This window comes from Marmota flaviventris, chromosome Y (genome assembly GCF_047511675.1).
Source record: "Marmota flaviventris isolate mMarFla1 chromosome Y, mMarFla1.hap1, whole genome shotgun sequence".
Classification (NCBI taxonomy): domain Eukaryota; kingdom Metazoa; phylum Chordata; class Mammalia; order Rodentia; family Sciuridae; genus Marmota; species Marmota flaviventris.
In genome coordinates this window covers 17,622,765-17,642,808 of record NC_092519.1, presented here as the reverse complement: position 1 = coordinate 17,642,808, position 20,044 = coordinate 17,622,765, and the positions used below count along the sequence as shown (strand labels likewise).

The window sequence follows — 20,044 nt, the reverse complement described above, 5'->3', positions numbered from 1 at the left end:
TTTGATAGTCTACCTAGCAGCACCCAACATACTTATTTTCTGAGGTTCTATGACATCTCTGCTCAGAGGACCCAAGGTCTCCTTAATAAACATAGTCTTGTCTGCTGCAGTGGTGTAGGCCTATAATCCGAACTGCTTGGGAGGCTGTGACAGGCAGATTGCAATTTGGAGGCCAGTCTCAGCAATTTAGTGAGGCTCTGAGCAACTCAGCAAAACCTTGTCTCTATGTACAATATTGAAAAGGCTGGGCATGTTACTCAGTGGTTTAGCACACTGAGTTGAATCTCTAGTACCAAAAAAACACAAATAAATTTAAAAAAATTAAATAAAAATGAAGTGGAAACAACCCATACAATGCACTGGGCTGTTAATCTAGGATGTTCCCAGGTGAGATTTGTGAAATGCATTCTGAAAGAACCGTATTTGGGATTTCTGGATGTAACCCCATCTGTAAGTGCAGAGCCTATGGAAACATGAATATTCAAATTTCCAAATTAAAACAAAGACCTTTTCTCCACCTCCAGCACCCTCTGGTGATTCCAACTCTGACTTGAGGGGGGTGAGGCTCCTGCATGCATTTTCAATCGATACTCACTCCCCAAGGATTTAGGGGAGAACTGATTTGGAATAGTGAAAACAGATTATCTGTCACAGCAGAAGAACCAGGGTCATGCCGAGAGCACCATCACACAGGTCCCCAGTAAGAAGACACTTGGCCTCAGGTTTCTTTGGCTTAGCATGCAGATACCCCAGGCCCTGAGTGCATCCATGCAGCCTGGAGTCCAGCACCCTACAGATTCCAAAGGCGGAGCCTGGTGGAGCTGAACACTCACTGATTCTCTGGGGCGGGTTATGCTATCCCAAGACTCTTGGTGGTGAGAAAGTGATGTGACTCCATTTTTAAAAAAATAGCCTCTACCTCAGAGCAGGAAGTGTCCAAGGGAGGGGTGACACTTGATCTTGGAAAATCCACAGAGCATCCCTAGGCAGGGAGCGAGCTATGTGCTGAGTTGTTTGTCTATAAAAACAGGAGAGATCTGCAGTGCCAGGTGTCTCTGACTCAGCAACGCTGCTTCCTGGAAAGTCCAAACCATGTTTGTGGCCTACACCTTGACCCTGAAACCCATAGCAACCCACTAGCAACCACCAATCAGCAAAAGACAGGGAAAATAACTGGAATGCCAGGTGACCTCCCTCCCCCAGGAGTCTCAGTGATCCATAACATGTAAGGAAACCATGTAGTTTGGCGCTGCACACTCTTGCAACTCCTCTTGGCCCCATGTCTTGAACTCACCAATCCCCCCTACCCAACTTGTTCCCACCAGGGAATGTGGTAATCAATGTTAAGAGTTGTTGTTTGATTTTCCCATGGTGTGAAATTCTCTGTGTGTGATGTTGTGACATGTAGAGTATCTCCCCCCAAACCCATAAAATCTCACTGAACAAAAAACCAGGACTCACTCCCTGGGACGGCTGTCTTGGAAATGGTTGTGAGTCCAGGCTCGAGCTTGTAGTAAAGACTCCTGTGTGATTGCATCAGATTCGGTTCCTGGAGGTGTATGGGGTCCCAGGAATCTGGTATAACAGTGGGAATAAAAAATGGACATCCCCCCACTGTACTCAAGCCCCACCCAGTTAAAAAGCTCCAGAAGCCGCAAACTCGCTGGGCAGCCAGAAAGGAGAACCTGTCCCCAAGGGCACCGCCCAGGCCAGAGTTTGCAGGTTAATTGGATTTAGCCAGCAGGGCGGGCGGGACCAGGGCGGGGATCCCAGCCGAGGTTGGGGTGGATTGTGGACCCTGGTTCGGGGACAAGATCCTGCAGCAATGCCAACCACAGCCTTGGGATCCCCAGAGCAGAGGGGCGCTCGGCAACTCAGACCCCACTCAGGCCCGGGGAGGGGTCTAGCTATGCTCCCTGGGGATGAAGCGGTGGTGTCCTGAGACCCAGAATCACCTAAAACCAGCCTGGGTGCCTTCTCTGCATGGCCTGGAGCGCAGGGCTGGGGTGTGGCGCAGATGGAGGTGGGGGGCCAAGCAGGAGGAGGGGGCTCAGCCCGAGCAGAAGGGGGAACTGGGTCGACCTGGGGAAACTGCGCCTGCGACGCCGGCAGCGGTGCTGCTCCCTGGTTGAGCGGGGTGACACGCCCCACCCCGGGGCCTCGGATACTTGCCTTCCCAAGCTGAGACCCTGGGTCAGCTTCTGGGGGTATGTTGCTTTCTAGGGCTTGTGGCTTTGCTTGAAAATGTTGGTGCATCTGAAAACCTTGACATGGAAAGAATACACTGGAGGGGGACTTCCTCCTGAGAGATAAAATGAGGTCAGTCTGTGCAGTAGAGGGACATGTGTCAATGGGGCAAGTGAGTGTGAGCTCACAGACATGAGACCCACAGATGCCTGAAGCCTAAATCCTACAGATAATACTGAATCCTACATACACTTTTCCCTTTCTTTACATGCCTATAATTATCCTTCTATAAAACCTCAAAGTCCTTGTCAGCACCCGAAGACAGCATAAGGGCAAGTTTTCCTTGTCTTCCTGGTGTAGCTGCACTGGTCAAAGTTTCTTTCCTGCTTTGCATCATGACCTTTTCTGTTTGATTTTGGGGCAAACACCTGACCAAACCTGTGGGATCCCCAGAGTCAGGTCTCTGCATAAGACTTCCTAACAGTCAAAGTAGAACATCTACACTAAGCACAAGGCACCCATTTTATTTCCACTGCACATTGCTGCCCTAGAGGATTGCCTTCCTTCCTCCCTGAGGACCCTCTCTGCTGGGGATGGAATGCTGAGCATCAGAGCCCACCCCAATTGCTTCCTTTCATAGCTCAGGCTGCCTCCTCAAAGCAACAGAGGCCAGGAGGTGATGAGAATTACTAAAATAGTTTTCAAATTGTTCTCATTTTTAGATATTGTGTATGGGTCATACATATGATATCTTTAAATAGTGTTTCAAAAATTTGGAGACTGTGTCTTTCTAAGTTGCTTGAGGTCGCATCACCTGAAAAAAAAATATGTTATATAGTTCTTTCTTTTTCTTTGAGGTACTGGGGAATAAACCCAGTGGGGCTTGACCTGGACCTCTGAGCTACATCCCACGGTTTTCATTTTATTTTAAGAGAAGGTCTCACTGACCTTGGGCTCCTCCAGCCTCAGCCTCCCCGAGAAGCTGTGCTTTGTTTTTGTGTTGAGGTTAAACCCAGGGCCTCGCCATGCTCAGAAAGCACTCTATGGCTGTTGCACACATATACCAGAGCCACATGGCACCTCCATACCAGAGGCTAAGCCAAGGCTTCCCACCTGGATTAGTTCCCAGCACAGTGGGGGAAGCTCCACCTGAGAAGGGCTGGGGCCAAGAATCTGTCACTAACCCAATTTCAGCCAGCGATTGGATGATGTTAGCTGTCAGTCACGATGCAGAGGCGGGCCTGGAGGCCACCCATCAAGGACGATGGGAGGAACTGTCCAATCAGCGCGCAGAGGAAGGGGAAGGGCGGGCTTCCGCAATCGCGGGCTTTTCTTCCTCAGCGACTGGGCTGCTCCTTCTCTGGGCCTGAGTTCTCTCCTCAGGGAAACACGTGACTCTCGCTCCCTGTGAACCCCGCGATCTCGGTTCACTCTAGGTTCCTCAGAGGACCCCGGTTCACCACGGAAGCCAAAAATGGTGAGTTTGCGACCAGGGCTGAAGGTGCGGGGTGAGCACCTGCCTTGGGGCCCGGCGCTCGGGTGAGCTGCGGAGGGCCCTAGACCCTGTCCCCTGGTTCCCTGGGTTTGGAAGGGTGGCTCAGGGCCCTGGTGGCCCACACCCACTCTTGCCAACGTGGAGGAAGCAGGGCCACAAATGCACCCTCCTTCTCCCAGGGGAGCTCCTCCGGAGGCTGCTGTAGGTTCCCCAAATTGCAGGCGCCTCCTGCCTTCTAAAACCCTCCTTCCCTCCACCTCACTGCTCGGCCTGACGTTCGTTCTTCCCACTCGGTTCAAATGGACACCGTCCGCTAATTGTCATTATCACTTAGTGAAATATTGGAAAGAATCTTCCTTCCTTCCTTCCTCACTCCCTCCGTCCTTTCCTCCCTCCCTCCGACCTTTCCTCCCTCCCTCCCCAGCCTTAACTTGTGATCCTCCTGCTTCAGCCTCCCACATATCTGGAATGACAGGCCTGTGCCACTGTCCTGGCAAAAAGGACACTTTTGAAGGCATTTGTTTTTATTTGTGAATATTATACTTGAGGGGAAAGAATAATCACTTAACACTTCCTTGTGTTTGGACAAAATAACTGCTTTAAAGGGAATAAGGAGGTTGTTTATAGATCCCAGGGATATGGAATCCTGGGCTTCATCAATAGAGTATAACTGCTCCCTTTTCTGATAGTCCATGATGTAGAGTCACCCCAGTCGTGTAGTCACGTAAGCACACAGGGTAATACTGATGTAGGGACAAAGGAGGCAAGGCACTGAAGATAGCCAGAAACAGTTTTATCTGGCTGCAGCCAGTCTCAGAGGGCACAGCTTTTGCTGTAATCAATCAATCAATCAATCCCCTAAACCCTGAGTTTAGGTGGTTTTAGGATTTTATACTCATCATGTAAGAGGAGGGGCTCAGAAGTTCACATTGTAATATGGAGACTCTCAAATAACTCTCACAGCACACAGTCTCATTCAAATTAAGCCTTTATTGCTGGCTCTTGGCAGACACTCTGCTCTCAAAAGAATGAGATGATCAAAGTGGTGCCCCTGCCTTCAGTTGGCTCCATATTTAAGCACAAAAACCACAAAAGGGACATTTGGGGTTCAGGCAATGCAAACAAGGCTGAAAGTTGCAGTCAGTTATTCTCCAGTTGGCACCATAGATCATTCTGTGTTCTTGGGGAATTTTCATGAATAAAAGAATACAAACTGCCCCAGTCGTGACTTATTTGTGTGTCCTGGCTAAGTTCACAAAATGGAGTCGCCATAGTCAAGTTGTCACATCATACACATAAAAGCAGCTTTTTCTTTCTCTGTTCTGACCAAGATAACCCTTCAAGGACAGCACCTGAGAAGGGGAGAGCTTCTTCTCCCCTTTCTTTCCTCCCCCACCAGCTGTTTCCATGAAGCCTAGTTGGTAAGTTCTCTGTGAAGCCCAGCTCAAAGCCAGACACCTTGTTTGCACATTACTACAAACTACTATACTGGATACAAGTGTGTAAAAAAGTAGTAAGGGGAGTTCGAGTCCAGTACTTCAAGTGCTAATTTCTTTCAGAGTAGTGGCCCAGTAAAATAGGTCAACACAAAAATAGGAAGTTTGTCTACACTGAACTTTTTTTGTGGACACTGTTTTGTTGACAGTCCTAAAATTAGCCATGGTGAAGATTTCTGGAGAAACCCAGTTAAAATTTTCTGTGAAAAAAGGGGATGCCACTACAATAATGTCTGATTCATTTACTGTCCTTCATCCCCAGCTCTTTTCAATATGATTTTCCGAAAGGATCTGGGTATTTTTCCCATCCTGGCCTGAAAGTTGTGATCCTCCTGCCTCGGCTTCCAAAGCGGATGAGATTAAAAGCACTGACAACCCCAGCTACAGAAAATAGTTCATTTTAACCCAAATATTAATGACTATACTAAGGTACATGGATTCAAATTACCCTGAATGATGTGTGTGTCCCTCCCTGGAAGAGATTACATAATTACATCAATTCCTTCTTTCTTTCTTTTCTTTTCTTTTCTAATACACCAGGGATTGAACGCAGGGACACTTAAACACTGAGCTACATCCCCAGCCCTTTTTATATTGTATTTTCACATATGATCTCACTAAGTTCCTTATGGTCTCACCAAGTTGCTGAGGCTGCATTTGAATTTAGCAATCATCCTACTTTAGCCTCTCAAGTTGCTGGGATTACAGTTGTGTGCCACTGTGTCCGGCCTACATGAACTTTTATAAAAGAAACTGTGTATTACTCCATTAACCGATTGCATTGGTAGGAACATCAGGTTATTGGGGTACAGAAAAAATAAAGAAAATTTCTTCTGTATGTCTGTTATTTCTTTCTGAGCTTTGGTAGATTTTGGAGACGTCTGGTAAGGTTAGTGATATACTCTGAGAAATTTTGAGATTGTGGTCTGATACAGAAATTAAGATGATTGGCTATTGAAGGGCTTAAGATAGCCCAAGATAATTTTTGTTCTCCATACAGAACCCTGCCTTTCTACCCTCATGGTGGTCTAGTTAGCTAAAATCAAGTACTCTGAAGGTTCTTTGATGTAGATGCGACTGTATAGAGAACTTGAGTTCATAGCTGTAAAAATCTTGTGCCTCTCCTTTTACTTTCCTTAGGAGTAGACACCATGTCAGATTTCTTGGGCAGAGTTTCCCTTTGGACACTTCACAGGGTCCCATGTCCTCATTCACTATCCACAGGAGCTGCCACAAAGTGCCCACAGCTGCCCTGTGCCCTGCAAGGTGAACAGAACTTCAGGCCCTGGGCCAGCTCCTCCTAGGGGACAGCCTGAGATGTAGGGTGCAGCCTCTCAGGGAAGCTGCTGGGGGCTCTGATCTGAGGAATCTCCTGGAACAGGCCTCATCTAGGGTGCTACTTCGGTCCCTGGGACAGTGATCCTGGATGCTTTCAGGGAGCAAGACCAGGAGGGAGTATGTTCCTGCTGTCAGGGACCTTCCCTGCCCCTTGAGCCTGACACATGTGTGCTCCCTCAGCCACAAAGCTTTCTGTGCATCACTTTGAAATGATGTGCTCACTTATCTGAAGCCCAAGTTTATTTATTCAGAGCCAAATGGGATGGACTATTATTAAATAGGCAAGAGAGAAGTGCATTTTAAAAAGTCTAGTTACATTTCCATTGTTACAAATCCCAACTTACAGCCAGGTACAGTGGTGCTCACCTGTGATCCCTCTTGCTCCAGAGGTTGAGACAGGAGTGTTGCAAATTTGAGAACAGCCTTAGCAACTTATCCAGGCCTTATGCAACCTAGTTAGACTGCATCTCAAAATAAAATATACAAATGACTGGATGACTGGGGATGTGGCTCAATAGTAAAATGTGTCTGGGTTTAATCTTGGGGTACCACCCTCCCAAAAAAAAGAATGAAATAAAAGAAAAAGAAAAGTCCTAATTAACTAATTTACCTTTTGCTACCCCTGAGTATGTATAGAAAGTCTGTAAGATTCAATCTTGTCTTTTCAGTGATTTCAAATTGAAATCCCACCCTAGATTCCAAAATGCCATGTAAGATACAGAGAAACTCTGTCTGGCATTATTGCTGCAGAATTTGAGTCCAATTCTATAAAAATAGTGGTGGATAAATTTCTGAATGTGATTTCATGAAAACTAGTATGTGTCTTTCACAAGGTGATGAATTTGACAAAGGATGACAGTTTTTCACTTTTGTTGTCAAGACTTGGCAGGTTCATGTTAACTGTGTGGTTTTTTGGTATCAGGAATAGAGCCCAGAGGTGCTGAACCACCAGCCCCTTTTAGATTCTTTGTTTTGAGACAGAGTCCTACTACATTGCCTCAGCACTCAGACACCTGAACCGCTGGGTTACAGGTGTGCACCATCACTCCTGTCTTCATTGTAAATTTTAAGAACAATTTTGGCAATACCTGAAATACCCAATTATGATCATTTAATCACTGAATATCAGTGAAATAGTAAATGACACTTGTTTTCTGGAAAAGAGCCATATGTCTGTCTAAATACGGGTGCTGATTCCTTCAAGAGCACTCCCACTATGTCACCTGATTCCTGTTCCCTCCTAAGTGCCTCCTCCTAGGGCCACCCCTTTGGGAGCTGGCCTTTTAGCTTATGAAATTTAGGTGCAACATAAATGCTCTCTATACTCTGTCCTGTACAATATTTTGGCTCATCTTCGATATAGTGTACTATTTCCAATTTTTTGAAAAGTATTTTTTTGTTGTTGCTGTAGTTGGACAAAATACCTATTTATTTATTTTTATGTGGTGCTGAGGATCAAACCCAGGCCCTCTCATGTGCTAGGCAAGCACTCTACTGCTGAGCTGGAATCCCAACCCTACTATTTCCTTTTTTAGATGTAGTTTTTCTTAAGTTTACCCCCAAAATACAGTAAACCATGCCCTAAATTTCACAGAATTTCCTGAAATTCTCAGTGCTTTCTCAGAGAGTGTCGATCATGGGAACATTCAATCTCCTTTGTGAGAAAGTGTGTTGTCTTTCCATTGATTTTGTTGTATTTTATGCCTCTAATTGTGTATCTTTTATATTATAATAATTTTTATCTCTCATTATATGTATTTTTGTGTGTGTGTGTTGGTGTGTGTGTGTGTGTGTGTGTGTGTGTGTGTGTGTGTGGAGGACTGCTGGAGATTGATCTGAGGGAAGGCCAAATACATACTTGGCAAGTTTTCTACTACCGAGCTACTCTCCAGTCCAAGAGAATTAGTATTGTAGACTGTTGTTTATTTATTTGCTTACATTTGAGTGGTGGGGATTGATGCCATGGACTTGTTCATGCTTAGTTATCCTCCAGAAATGAATTTCAGTTTGTGAGCAGCGTTCTGGAGGTGGGCAGGTGTTTTACTGGGGAGTAAACCTACAGGCACTTGACCACTGAGCACATTCTCAGCCCTTCTTCTTATGTATTTATTATTTATTTTTATTTTTTAAATATTTTGTATAGTTGTAGATGGACAGAATACATTTATTTCATTTGTTTATTTTTCTGTGTTGCTGAAATCATATCCAGTACCTGAAACCTGCTAGCAAGTGCTCTGCCCCTGAACTACAATCCCAGACCCCCTTTTAATTTTTGATGAAGACCAGTCTCTCTAAATTTCTGAGTATCTTGCTAAGTTGCTGAGACTGGCCTCCAACTTGCCATTTGCCTGCCTTGACCTCTCTTGACCTCCCTAGTGGCTAAATTACAGGTGCACACCACCACCCCAGCAGTCGGAATGACTTTTAAAAAAAAAATACTTATTTTTAATTTGTAGTTGGACACAATACCTTTATTTTAGTTATTCATTTGTATGTGTTGCTGAGGATTGAACCCAGGGTATTGCATGTGCGATTCGAGTGCTCTACCACTGAGCCACAACCGCAGCCCCTGGGGTATGTTTTCAGTTTTTGAGTGTAGTTCTGTGTCAGTGGCAGGGACATTTTCTTTTTGCCTGTTCCATCACTGTGAAGACATCATAGCATGCTTACAGATGTGAATGGTGGCCTGTTTCACACCCAGACTGTGTGGGATAGTTCAGGAATCTGGGCTACAAACTTGTTGCTTTACCACACTCTGGAAGAGCTTCTGCCTTAGGTTTGTTTGCAACACCATTGCTACAGGCACGATGAATCTCTTTCACACCAGACAACCATTGTATATGTGGCCCAACGTTGATCAAAATGTCCTTGAGCAGAACATTGGTATGTGTCTGATGACTATACATTATGGTAGTGAACTGGCTGCTGTTAAGAAGAGTTTGACAGTCATTGGACATTCATTGTTCTCATGAGACTTACAAAAGTCATGCCTGCTGGTTATTAAGAAGATTGTTTTGTATAGCCAAACTTTGTATGGCTATTGTTTGGACAAGGTAATATTTTTGGGTCATTGAGTTATTTCTAAGACATGTGCTATCTTTCACTTACCCCATTCTGCTTTGACAGTAACCACAGGAAATTATCAAATTGTTGTGTTTATTAATAAATAAATTAAATTAATCAAATAGAGAACTCATGTTTGTTTTGGTCATTTAATTGTAAGCTAGTTGACTAAATTTGTTCTGGATTGAAGCATCTGCGAACTTCTAGGTTTTCTCAGTGTAATCACACAGGATGAGCTCAATCTCCAGGTAATGCATTGTGACAACCTGTGTGAAAGGTTGTCTAAATGTTGTCTGTGAAGGAATCTCCTTAGTGACCCCATGCCCAGAGGTGTGAGTAGGGGCTGATTCTAGGCATTTCTTCAAGTTTGGAACAATAGACTTTCAGAGGAAACAAGACATTAGTAAATACCATGTTGTCTATATTAACCTTGTAGGTAAAGGGAGCCACTGTAGTTGTCAGAATCTCTCTCAAATGCTTAGTTTCATGATTCCTCCAATTTCCTACTCATCACCTTTCTTTTCTAAAGATAAGCACTATCAGAATTGCTTATATTAGCTCTGTACCACTCAGGACGTTTCTAAGACATGTAATAGAGGTGCAACCAATAAAGAACTTAGGAGCAATCTGGGAGCCTGTCTTACTTCCTGTGAAATCACCAAAGAAAGGGTATAAATCACTATGATGTTTTCCTTCTGAGTAGGCAATTTCTCGTGTTGGAATGGCTGGAAGAAGTTGAGTGCAGTAAAGATTTGATGGACCAAATCGTGGAATTAATCGAGAGGCCAGGGAATCATGTGAACATCATGCATATTGAGTACAGATTTCTCATGCTGTCAATCTCTCCTGGCCTCCACTATACATTTGGTGGGATATTTTAGATCTCAGTGACCTTTGAGGATGTGGCTGTGAACTTCACCCAGGAGGAGTGGGCTTTGCTGGATCCTTCCCAGAAGAATATTTACAGAGATGTGATGCAGGAAGTCTTCAGAAACCTGTCTTCTATAGGTAATAATGATGTTTTTAAAATTAATCAAATAGAGAACTCATGTTTATTTTGGTCATTTATATAGAAGGTGAAAAGGGAATCAGTTGGTGAATTATTGCAGCATTAATAGCATGTATCATTTGGCAAAGCATTGTTAGCTCCTAAATATTCATAAAGATTGTTCTGTTCTCTCATTTTAGGAAACAAGTGGGAAGACAAGACCACTGAAGTTCAGATTGAAAACTCTGGGAGCAATGTAAGGTAACTGTACTCACAAGAGGAGCCTATGACAGGGTCTGAGAACTGTCATGTAATGTTTAAAGCAAACCAACGAAAGAAGTATGCATAATTTGAGAAGTATTTATTCTTATAGTGCTTTTTACCAGAAATATATACTTAGCTGTAACAGATATTCAGTCTTTTCAAAGTATTTGACATGCAAAAAGTACTATGAAATTGCATATGTGAATATCACTATTTGGATAATAGCCATAGAGAAGCTGTGTTGAAAAGGATTGTTTGCTTTCAATCTCCTTATTTTTAGGCAAGTTGAACAAGTCAGAAAACTTAGCCTTTACCTGATGTTGGTAGTAATGTAAAGGTCTATCAATAAATAGAAAATTGTGAATGAATCAAGCATTGATTATGTGCTGGTCACTTCTTCAAAGAAGTCATGGTAAACTTCCAAGGCACAGAAGGGTTTGGGGAAACCTTCAAATCAATTCCAATTCTTAATTGAACAAAGAAAAATTTTAATAGAGTAAATCCATGTGACTTCATTATGTGTGCAAAAGACTTCATATATCCTTCATTCCTTCATAGGCAGATCACATCTCACTCTGGACACAAATACTACAAGCATGAGGAATGTGAAGAGAAGCCATGTGAACTTAAACAATATAAGAGATCTCTGGTTTCTCTCAGAAGTGTTTACACACAAATGTTAATACAAACTGGAGATGGACCTTATGGATGTACAGTACGTGGGAAAGTCATCAGTCATTCCAGTGACATTCAAAGGCATGAAGATACTCATACTGGGTGGCAGCCCTATGAATATCAGCAATGTGGTGAAGCCTCGTCTTCTCCCACAGGTGTTCCAAGACACATGAGAACACACAGTGAACATAAACGTTTTCAATGTGAGGTATGTGGGAAAGCCTTTTGTTTCTCCTCTTTATTAAGAAGACATGAAAGAACTCATGCTGGAGAGAAAGTGTATGAATGTAAACGAGGTGGTCAGACCTGTATTTCATACACAAGTCTTCAAAGGCACAGGATCACACACATGGGGAATGAACGTTTCAAATGTAAGGTATGTGGGAAAGACTTTGCTTATCCCAGTGTACTTAGAATACATCAGAGAATGCATACTGGAGAGAAGCCCTATGAATGTAAGCAGTGTGGAAAAGCCTTCACTCAGTCTTCTAACCTTCACTCACATGAAAAAATTCATACTGGAGAGAAGCCCTATGAATGTAAGCAGTGTGGCAAAGCCTTTGCTACATCTCATCAGCTTCATATACATGGAAGAATACATACCAGAGAAAAGCCCTATGAATGTCAACAGTGTGGAAAAGCCTTTACTACTGCCTCTGGCCTTCAGATACATGAACGAACTCATACTGGAGAGAAGCCATATGAATGTAAGCAGTGTGGGAAAGCCTTCACTCAGTCCTCTAACCTTCACTCACATGAAAAAACTCATACTGGAGAGAAGCCCTATGCATGTAAGCAGTGTGGCAAAGCCTTTGTTAAATCCTCTAACCTTCACAGACATGGAAGAACACATATTGGAGAGAAGTCCTATGAATGTAAGCAGTGTGGAAAAGCCTTTTCTACATCCAGTTCTCTTCCGATTCATGGAAGGATGCATACTGGAGAAAAGCCCTATGAATGTAAGCAGTGTGGCAAAGCCTTTGCGACATTCAGTTACCTTCAGTCACATGAAAAAACTCATACTGGGGAGAAGCCCTATAAATGTGAGCAGTGTGGAAAAGCCTTTTCTACATCTAGTAACCTTCAGATTCATGGAAGAAGACATACTAGAGAGAAATGCTCTGAATGTCAACAATGTGGAAAATTCTTCACTACTGCCTCTGGCCTTCAGATACATGAACGAACTCATACTGGAGAGAAGCCATATGAATGTAAGCAGTGTGGGAAAGCCTTCACTCAGTCCTCTAACCTTCACTCACATGAAAAAACTCATACTGGAGCGAAGCCCTATGAATGTAAGCAATGTGGCAAAGCCTTTACTGCGTCCAGTTCCCTTCGGATTCATGGAAGAATGCACACTGGAGAGAAGCCCTATGCATGTAAGCAGTGTGGCAAAGCCTTTGCGAGATCCAGTCACCTTCACTCACATGAAAAAACTCATACTGGACAGAAGCCTTATGATTGTAAGCAGTGTGGCAAAGCCTTTTCTAGATCCAGTTACCTTCAGATTCATGGAAGAATGCACACTGGAGAGAAGCCCTATGAATGTAAGCAGTGTGGCAAAGCCTTTGCTACATCCCCTACCCTTCACAGACATGGAAGAATACATACCAGAGAAAAGCGCTATGAATAACAACAATGTGGAAAAGCTTTTGCCACATCCTGTCTGCTTCACACATGTGAAAGAACAGATACTGCAGAGAAATCGTATGCATGTAAACAATTGGTAAACTTTTCTGTTATTACTGTTTCACTCATATACATGTAGGAAGTTACTGGAGAAAAATCCTTTGAATGTCAACCTGGTAAATCAATATTTCCTGTCATCCTCAAAGACAAGGAAGGACTCACACTGCTGAAAATGTGTGCGTGTGTGTGTGTGTGTGTGTGTGAGAGAGAGAGAGAGAGAGAGACAGACAGACAGACAGACACTGGGGATTTATTCTGGTTGTGCTCTACCACTTAGCTACATTCCACTTACTTTTTATTTTGAGACAGGGACTTGTTGCATTTCTTAGGGTATTCCAAAGGTGCTGAGGCTACCCTCCAACATTGATCCTTCAGAATTAGCCTCTCAAGTCTCAGGAATTAAAGGCATACACCATCACTTCCAACTGAGTAACTCTTTAAATGTATAAAATTATCACAAATCATTCCATTTTTCCCTATTGCCTTCAAAGGCATTTCATTCCCATTGAAAAACAAACCCTCTGAATGTAAGCAGTGTGGCAACACCTTTGCTACATCCCATCAGCTTCATAAACATGGAAGACTACATACCAGAGAAAAGCCCTGGAATACATACCAGAGAAAAACTACATCCTGTCAGCTTCCCATCCAGCCCTGTTTTTCTTCTCATATATGAAAACATAGAGAGAAGCCCTGTGAATGTGAGAAATGTGGGATATCTAGTTTTCTCAGTCTTTTACTAAGGACTCAGAAGCCTCTTTTGGAATAAAAAGAATAAATCCTATGCAAAAAAAGAAATATAAGTAGTTGAGCTGTTCTAGTTTTGTACAGTTGTATGAAAGGACTCATACTGTAGAAAATGCTGAGGATACGCCATGTGAGATAGTATTCAGCTTTCAGAGTTTTCTTCAAAGACATAAAGAATTCACATCTGGGAAGATCCTTTTTTTCTCTTTCAAAATTATAGTAAGACTTTCAACTTTCCAGGTCCCTTCGAACAGCATTTAAGAAATCACACTGGAGAAAAGCCCTGTATGTAGAAATGTGGTAGGACCTTTGCTTGTTTCAGATCCATTTGAACTTGTTCAGACTTGAGGATATTTTTGTTTTATTTCATTTTATTTATTTATTTTGAGAAAAAAAAAACTGTAGGTGTGTGAAAAGGTTTGTGCCTTCATTTCTTTTTTTATCTATTCAGAGGAAACAAAAATGCACCCTGGGTTGAAGAGGAGCATTGTATCAGCATGAAGATTTTAAAACAACATGTTTTTCTCGGTTAAATCTCTCTTATTTTTAGATTCCATTTTCCTGTATTTTAAATCTTTTGTGTCTAATGTTTCATTACATATTCTGTATGTTAGTTTAGGCCTCTCCACTCCAGCCTTTGGTACAGATTGGTGAAATGTCTCTTCTGAACGTCTTTTCTCTCTTTCTTTGTTCACATTTCACCCAGGAGGGCTCCACCACTGAGTTTCTCCACAGTCCTTTTAATTGTTGTTTTTTGAGATGGAGTGAGGCTGGCAGCTGGGACCATAGGGATGTGTCTGTGTAACCTGATGCTGGCCTCTTTCTATTCCTTGATTGCTTATTGAGCTGTTGATGACTCTGGGACCCCACTCTTGTCACTTGTGCTTGTTCTAAGTCTCATGTATCATGCTGTATGTAAGCACATTAAAGAGCATTATAACATAATGTCACTTGTGTATATTACTTGTAGAGGCACTTTCTCAAAATATGTTTTGCCCTATGCTTGAATTGTTTTCTCTTTTATTTCCCCATTTCTGAGGACCCAATCCTGCTTTGTGGGTGCTAGGCAGGCATTCTTGCACCGAGCAGTCCCTTAGCTCAGGTGATGAGTTTGCTGGTGCTGTGTGTGTGGACCCCACTGATGACCACATCAGCAGATGCAGCTCTGCAGGTGTTTCCTCCACAATTGCAGATGGTCTCTTCCTTCTTGAAGGTCTTTTATACCAGTGAATTTTTTTTAAAACTACATCCAACTTAGCTTTTCTCCCCATGAATAATACTTAGGTGGAATATTCTAGAAAACCCAGGCTTGATTTCTCTCTGTGTTTAGAGTAGCTCAGTAGCCCTGGGAAAATTGTGTGATGGTTTAAGGTTTAATGTTAAGAAACCCTACTTTATACACTCTACATGACCAAAGGCTTGGTAAGGAGTGTCCCAGTCTGATGTGCTAATATAGTGGCACTCCTTTCTCCACCCAAGAATCTTAAATTAGCTTCTAGAGAGACCTTCACCATTATTTTCTCTCAACAGAATGTCAGGAAAAGATTTTGCAAATATCTCAGTGTGGGTTATAACACAGACTTCTGCTTTTGTGGTAAAGCTTAGAATTACAATTTGGACTAGAATTTTTGACCCTCCTGGCATGATTTTCACCACCATCCCTGGGCACAGCTCTATTTTTGTTGTTGTTGTTTCCTAATAAATGATTTATTCAATTATTTTTTTTTTCATTTTTTAAATGTATTGGCCTAGTGATGTGTCACCATGTGTGAAAAATATGCTCACTTGGCCAAACCTACAGATGGCCTTGTTAGAGACCTGGCACTCTTAAACCACAACACTGAAAAAGAACACAGACTCCAATTTTGAATCAAACTAAATCAAAGTTATATTTGCATATCGAAGAGCTGGCCATGTCTGTCTCTCCCTAAACCCTGGGCTAGAGATACCCCAACTCTCTAGGAACAAATTTTTATAGTACAAATGTTTGCAAAGAGGGGTGTCTTGAGAACTTACAGATACCAGGATTTGGACAAGCATAATACAAAGTCAGATAGTAGGTTAATGAACTACATGGCTTAACATTTCAAGGTAGGGAATAAATTCAGATCCCAACATTAGAATGTATGAGGTACCACTGAGGTTTCAGAGAGGGTTGTTATCTGGTCACCGGGAGCCAAGTATGGGTGACTTCAAGGCATGGGCAGGCATTCCAAGCAAGTTTAGAATTGCAGTAATTTATAGTAAAACAAAAATTAGTTTTCATGAGTTTTGGACAAGATGGCTCCCAATCTTCAGAAGGAATTAGGCTGGGTTTCAGAGTTATATTCTCAAACCCATTACATTTATGCTCCCACCCACCTTCTTTGTACCACAATATCAAAAGTGCTGTGGATGGAGCTCAGGGGTTCTATACCTCTGTCATGGATTCAATGCCCAGTACAGGAGTGGAGGAGCACTTAGAGTTGAGTTCTCAGTTCTAGAGGGGTATGTGGCCACTATTCCCCACTTGGGGGAATATGACTATTTATTTGTAAGCCCGCCTCCACATTGTCATTGGTAATGTTGGTAGGAGACTGTATTTGGGCCAGTGTGCAAGATGTGAAAGACTTCACCAATTCAAGTTAACAGTAAAAATACAATTGTATTCACTTTCTGGGAAGGGGTAGATACTGAAGCCAGAAATAGACAGGCAGTCAGTACAGACAGGTAAATGGAGTCAGGTCTGATCAAGGAGGCCAATTTTGAGTGAGTCTGGCAAGTTGGAGACTGTCCCCTGAGGGATAGAAATGCTAATTCCTTCAGAGCCCTCACTCCACCCTAATCAAGGACTGCCCCGGCTCCTTCCTGTTGCTAAGGTAGTCTCTCCCAGGAATTGCCCCTCCTTATAGAGAGCTATTAGGTTGTTAATGTGTCCTTGGCTGCTACATCCTGCCCTTCCCCCTTCAGCCCCCCCTGTTTGTCACCTTTGTGCCATCTCACTAAGCATTCCTGGGCCTAGTCACCAAGGCAGGAAGGAGAAAGATTAGCGGAAAGGAATGGAGACCAAAGGAAGCCTAGGACTCATAAAAAGGCTGAACACCTTGCTTCTGGTGATTCCAGGATACAAAGCTATGGTCCCCACTTCCTCCCGGGGAAAAGTCTATGTCATTCCTTTAAAAATAAACCCTGCTTTGTGTACTTGCCTGGGCTTGCTTCTCTAATGTTCAAATTTTAACATGTGAGGTGGCAGAACTCCTCACCAGTAACCAGTAACCTCAACAACACAGGTTATATGTGCCCCGAGTGGCGTTTTATATGTAGGCTTTATGGGCCAAGCTGAGCAGGGTTATTATTTCTTTCTGGTTTAACTATCAGTTGAAACCCAGGAAGCTGAGAGTACTGGATCAGCATCTAGGGATATGGTACTTACCAGGCAGGAGTAGGTGGGCTTGTGACTTTTTTGAAAATGTTGGTGCCTCTGAACCACTGATAAGGAAAGAACACAAGGGAGTGGACCCTTCCTGAGAGATTAATTAAGGTCAGCCTGTGCATGAAAAACCAGCCTCTACCTCAGAACAAAGTCTGTCCAAGGAAGGGGGTGTGACCCTTGTCCTTAGAAATACCCACAGAGCACTCCTAGGCACTTACCGACCCTGCTGAGTTGTTTATCTATAAATAACAGGAGAGATCTACTTTTCTAGGTCTCCCAGACTTAGGCTAGGTAGCTTCCCATAGCAACCTCCTAGCAGCCACCTATCAGCATGAGACAGGGAAAATACCTGGGATGCCAGATGACCCTCCCAGTAGTTTATGGAGGTTGATAACATTTTGGGAAACCCCAGATTTCAGCAGGAACACCCTTCTTGGCTTAAAACAATCAGTTCAAAGGAATCCTCCTCTTGTACTAGCCAATCACCCCTACCCAATTGTTCCCACCAGTGAATGTACTAATCATGTTTTAGAGTTGTTTTATAATTTTCCTGTGGTGTGTGATGATTTGCTAAAAGATGTTATGATGCATGTGAAGTCCCTGCCTTCCCCAAAGAGTGTATAAAAGTGCTACAAAACCTGGATTCTGGGCCTCTCAAATTCACCAGTTGCTGAGTGCACATGGAGGACTGAGCTACCCTGTAATAAATACCTCTTTGCTGCTTACAGGGATCTTGGCCTCTTGTGGTCTTTTGGGGGTCCTGAATTTGAGCATAACATGCAATGGGGTGAAGTGTGTCAAGGAGGAACGTGACCATGAGGTCACAGACATTTTATGAGACCCACAGATGCCTAAAGTCACAGATGACAACAAACGTACATAGTGTGCCCTCTACACACATGCCTATGACTGATTACCCTTTCTATAAAACGTGAGAGTCCTGGAAAGCCCCTGAAGGGAGAGCTAAGGACATGCTTCCCTTGACTTCCTGGTGTAGCTTCACTGATCAAAGTTCCTTTCCTTCTTTTAATCATAACCTTTTCTGTTTGGTTTTGGGGTAAGCAGATGACATGATGTGTGGGATCACCAGAGTCAGGTCACTTCCTAGAACTCCCCTAATAATGCAATGTAGAACATGGACATTAAGTACAAAGCAGCCATTTTATTTCCAGTGCACATTGCTGCCTTAAAGGATTGACTCCCCTTCCCCGTTTTCCCTTGTTCTACTGGGGAGTGAACACTGAGCCAAATCACCAACACCAATTGCTTACTTTCTTAGCTCAGGCTATCTCCTCAAAATATCAGTGGCCAGGAGGTGATGAGAATTACTGAAATGATTGTCAAACATTTTTATTTTTAGATATCACACATGTGTGATATATGTGACATCTTTAAATATTGTTTCAAAAATTTTGTGACTGTCTTGCTAAGTTGTCTGAGGTCGCACCAGGTGATACTATATATGTATATAGGTATCTTTTTCTTTGAGGTTCTGTGGTATATTCCCTGTGGGGCTCAACTTCTGAGCTAGAATTCCAACCATTTTATTTTATTTTCAGATAGGATTTTCCTGTTTGTGAAACCAAATTTAAAGAGGAGAGTTTATGTAGTCAGGTTAATGGGGTGTAATAGGAACCAAAAAGAAAATGGAGTATAATCTGAGCCTGGGAAAACCAGAAAAACACCTGAGAAATTGAAATATTAATGTCCCATGACCCTGGGCAGGTCCTAAATAAGGGTTAATGAAGTAGCTCCCAGTAAAACAGGGAGATGCTAATCAAACCACCCTAAGCTGTTCCTGCCCTGGTTTGGGCTCCATGCCCCATCAGTCCACCAGTTTCCAACCCTTTGGCCTTTCCACCTGCATCCCCCATCACATGCACAATAAAGAGAAATAAAGGACAGGAATGTGGGAAGACAAAAGACGACCTTAGGTATAAAAAGGAGAAGACATCTCTTTTCCAGGGAGTTCTCCTTTCCAGTCCCCTTCTTCCTGGGGGGTGGGGGCGAATCTTTTCTGCTCTCCCTTAATTAAGCCTTCCATTTTCCACTCTCCATGTGCTTCTCTGGTGTTATACTTCAGCATTTGGGGAAGCAAGGACGTGTCACAGAGAACATGGGTAACACTGTAGATCCTGTCCTGAATCTTGGGCTCCTCCTGCCTCAGACTCCCCAAGTAATTTTTTGTTAATTGTTCTTTGTTTCTGTGGTGAGGGTAACACCCAGCGTACCACCCTTGCTGGGAAAGCACTCTCAAAGCCATAGCTCAATCCCATCCTTACCAATTTCCAAGCAAAGGCTTCTAACTTGGATATTTTTCCATCCCAGCAAAGACACTCCACCTGAAAAGGACTGGGACCCAGGATCTGTCACTCTAGGGAATTTTAGGAAGTGATTGGATAACATTAGCTGTCAGTTATAAGGCAGAGGTGTTCTTGGAGGCAGCCCATTAGTGTTTCTGGGGTGGAACTGTCCAATCAGATTCAGGAACAGAGGGGAAGGGCGGGCTTTGGAAATCTCCCGGGCTTTTCATCCTCACCAACGCCTCTCTTCCTTCCTGGGCCCCATGTGCTCTGCCCTAAAGGCCGAGGTGATTCTGAGCAGCCCCTGTTCCGGAGATCTCTGGTGCTGAGGGGTTCCTCAAGAGAACACAGGGTCCCCAAGGAAGATCAAAATGGTGAGTATGTGAC

At 43.3% G+C, this 20,044-nt stretch overlaps 1 protein-coding gene across 1 annotated transcript; it reads left to right on the top strand.

The window, feature by feature from the left end:
• The first annotated feature begins 3,655 nt into the window (after positions 1–3,655).
• Positions 3,656–13,139, top strand: LOC139703499 (zinc finger protein 433-like). The gene is made up of 6 exons (XM_071606977.1): positions 3,656–3,664; positions 10,461–10,587; positions 10,768–10,828; positions 11,390–11,546; positions 11,883–12,549; positions 12,787–13,139. The coding sequence occupies exons 1-6, from the start codon at positions 3,662–3,664 to the stop codon at positions 13,137–13,139; spliced, it is 1,368 nt and encodes a 455-aa protein (XP_071463078.1). The 5' UTR covers positions 3,656–3,661.
• The last annotated feature ends 6,905 nt before the right edge of the window (positions 13,140–20,044 follow it).

What these genes read in the sequence shown, in the direction of transcription:
- LOC139703499 (XM_071606977.1), top strand. An exon ending in AACTCTGGGAGCAATGTAAG is followed by an intron (nt 10,829 to 11,389) that starts GTAACTGTACTC and finishes ATTCCTTCATAG; the next exon opens with GCAGATCACATCTCACTCTG. An exon ending in ATGGACCTTATGGATGTACA is followed by an intron (nt 11,547 to 11,882) that starts GTACGTGGGAAA and finishes TTCAAATGTAAG; the next exon opens with GTATGTGGGAAAGACTTTGC.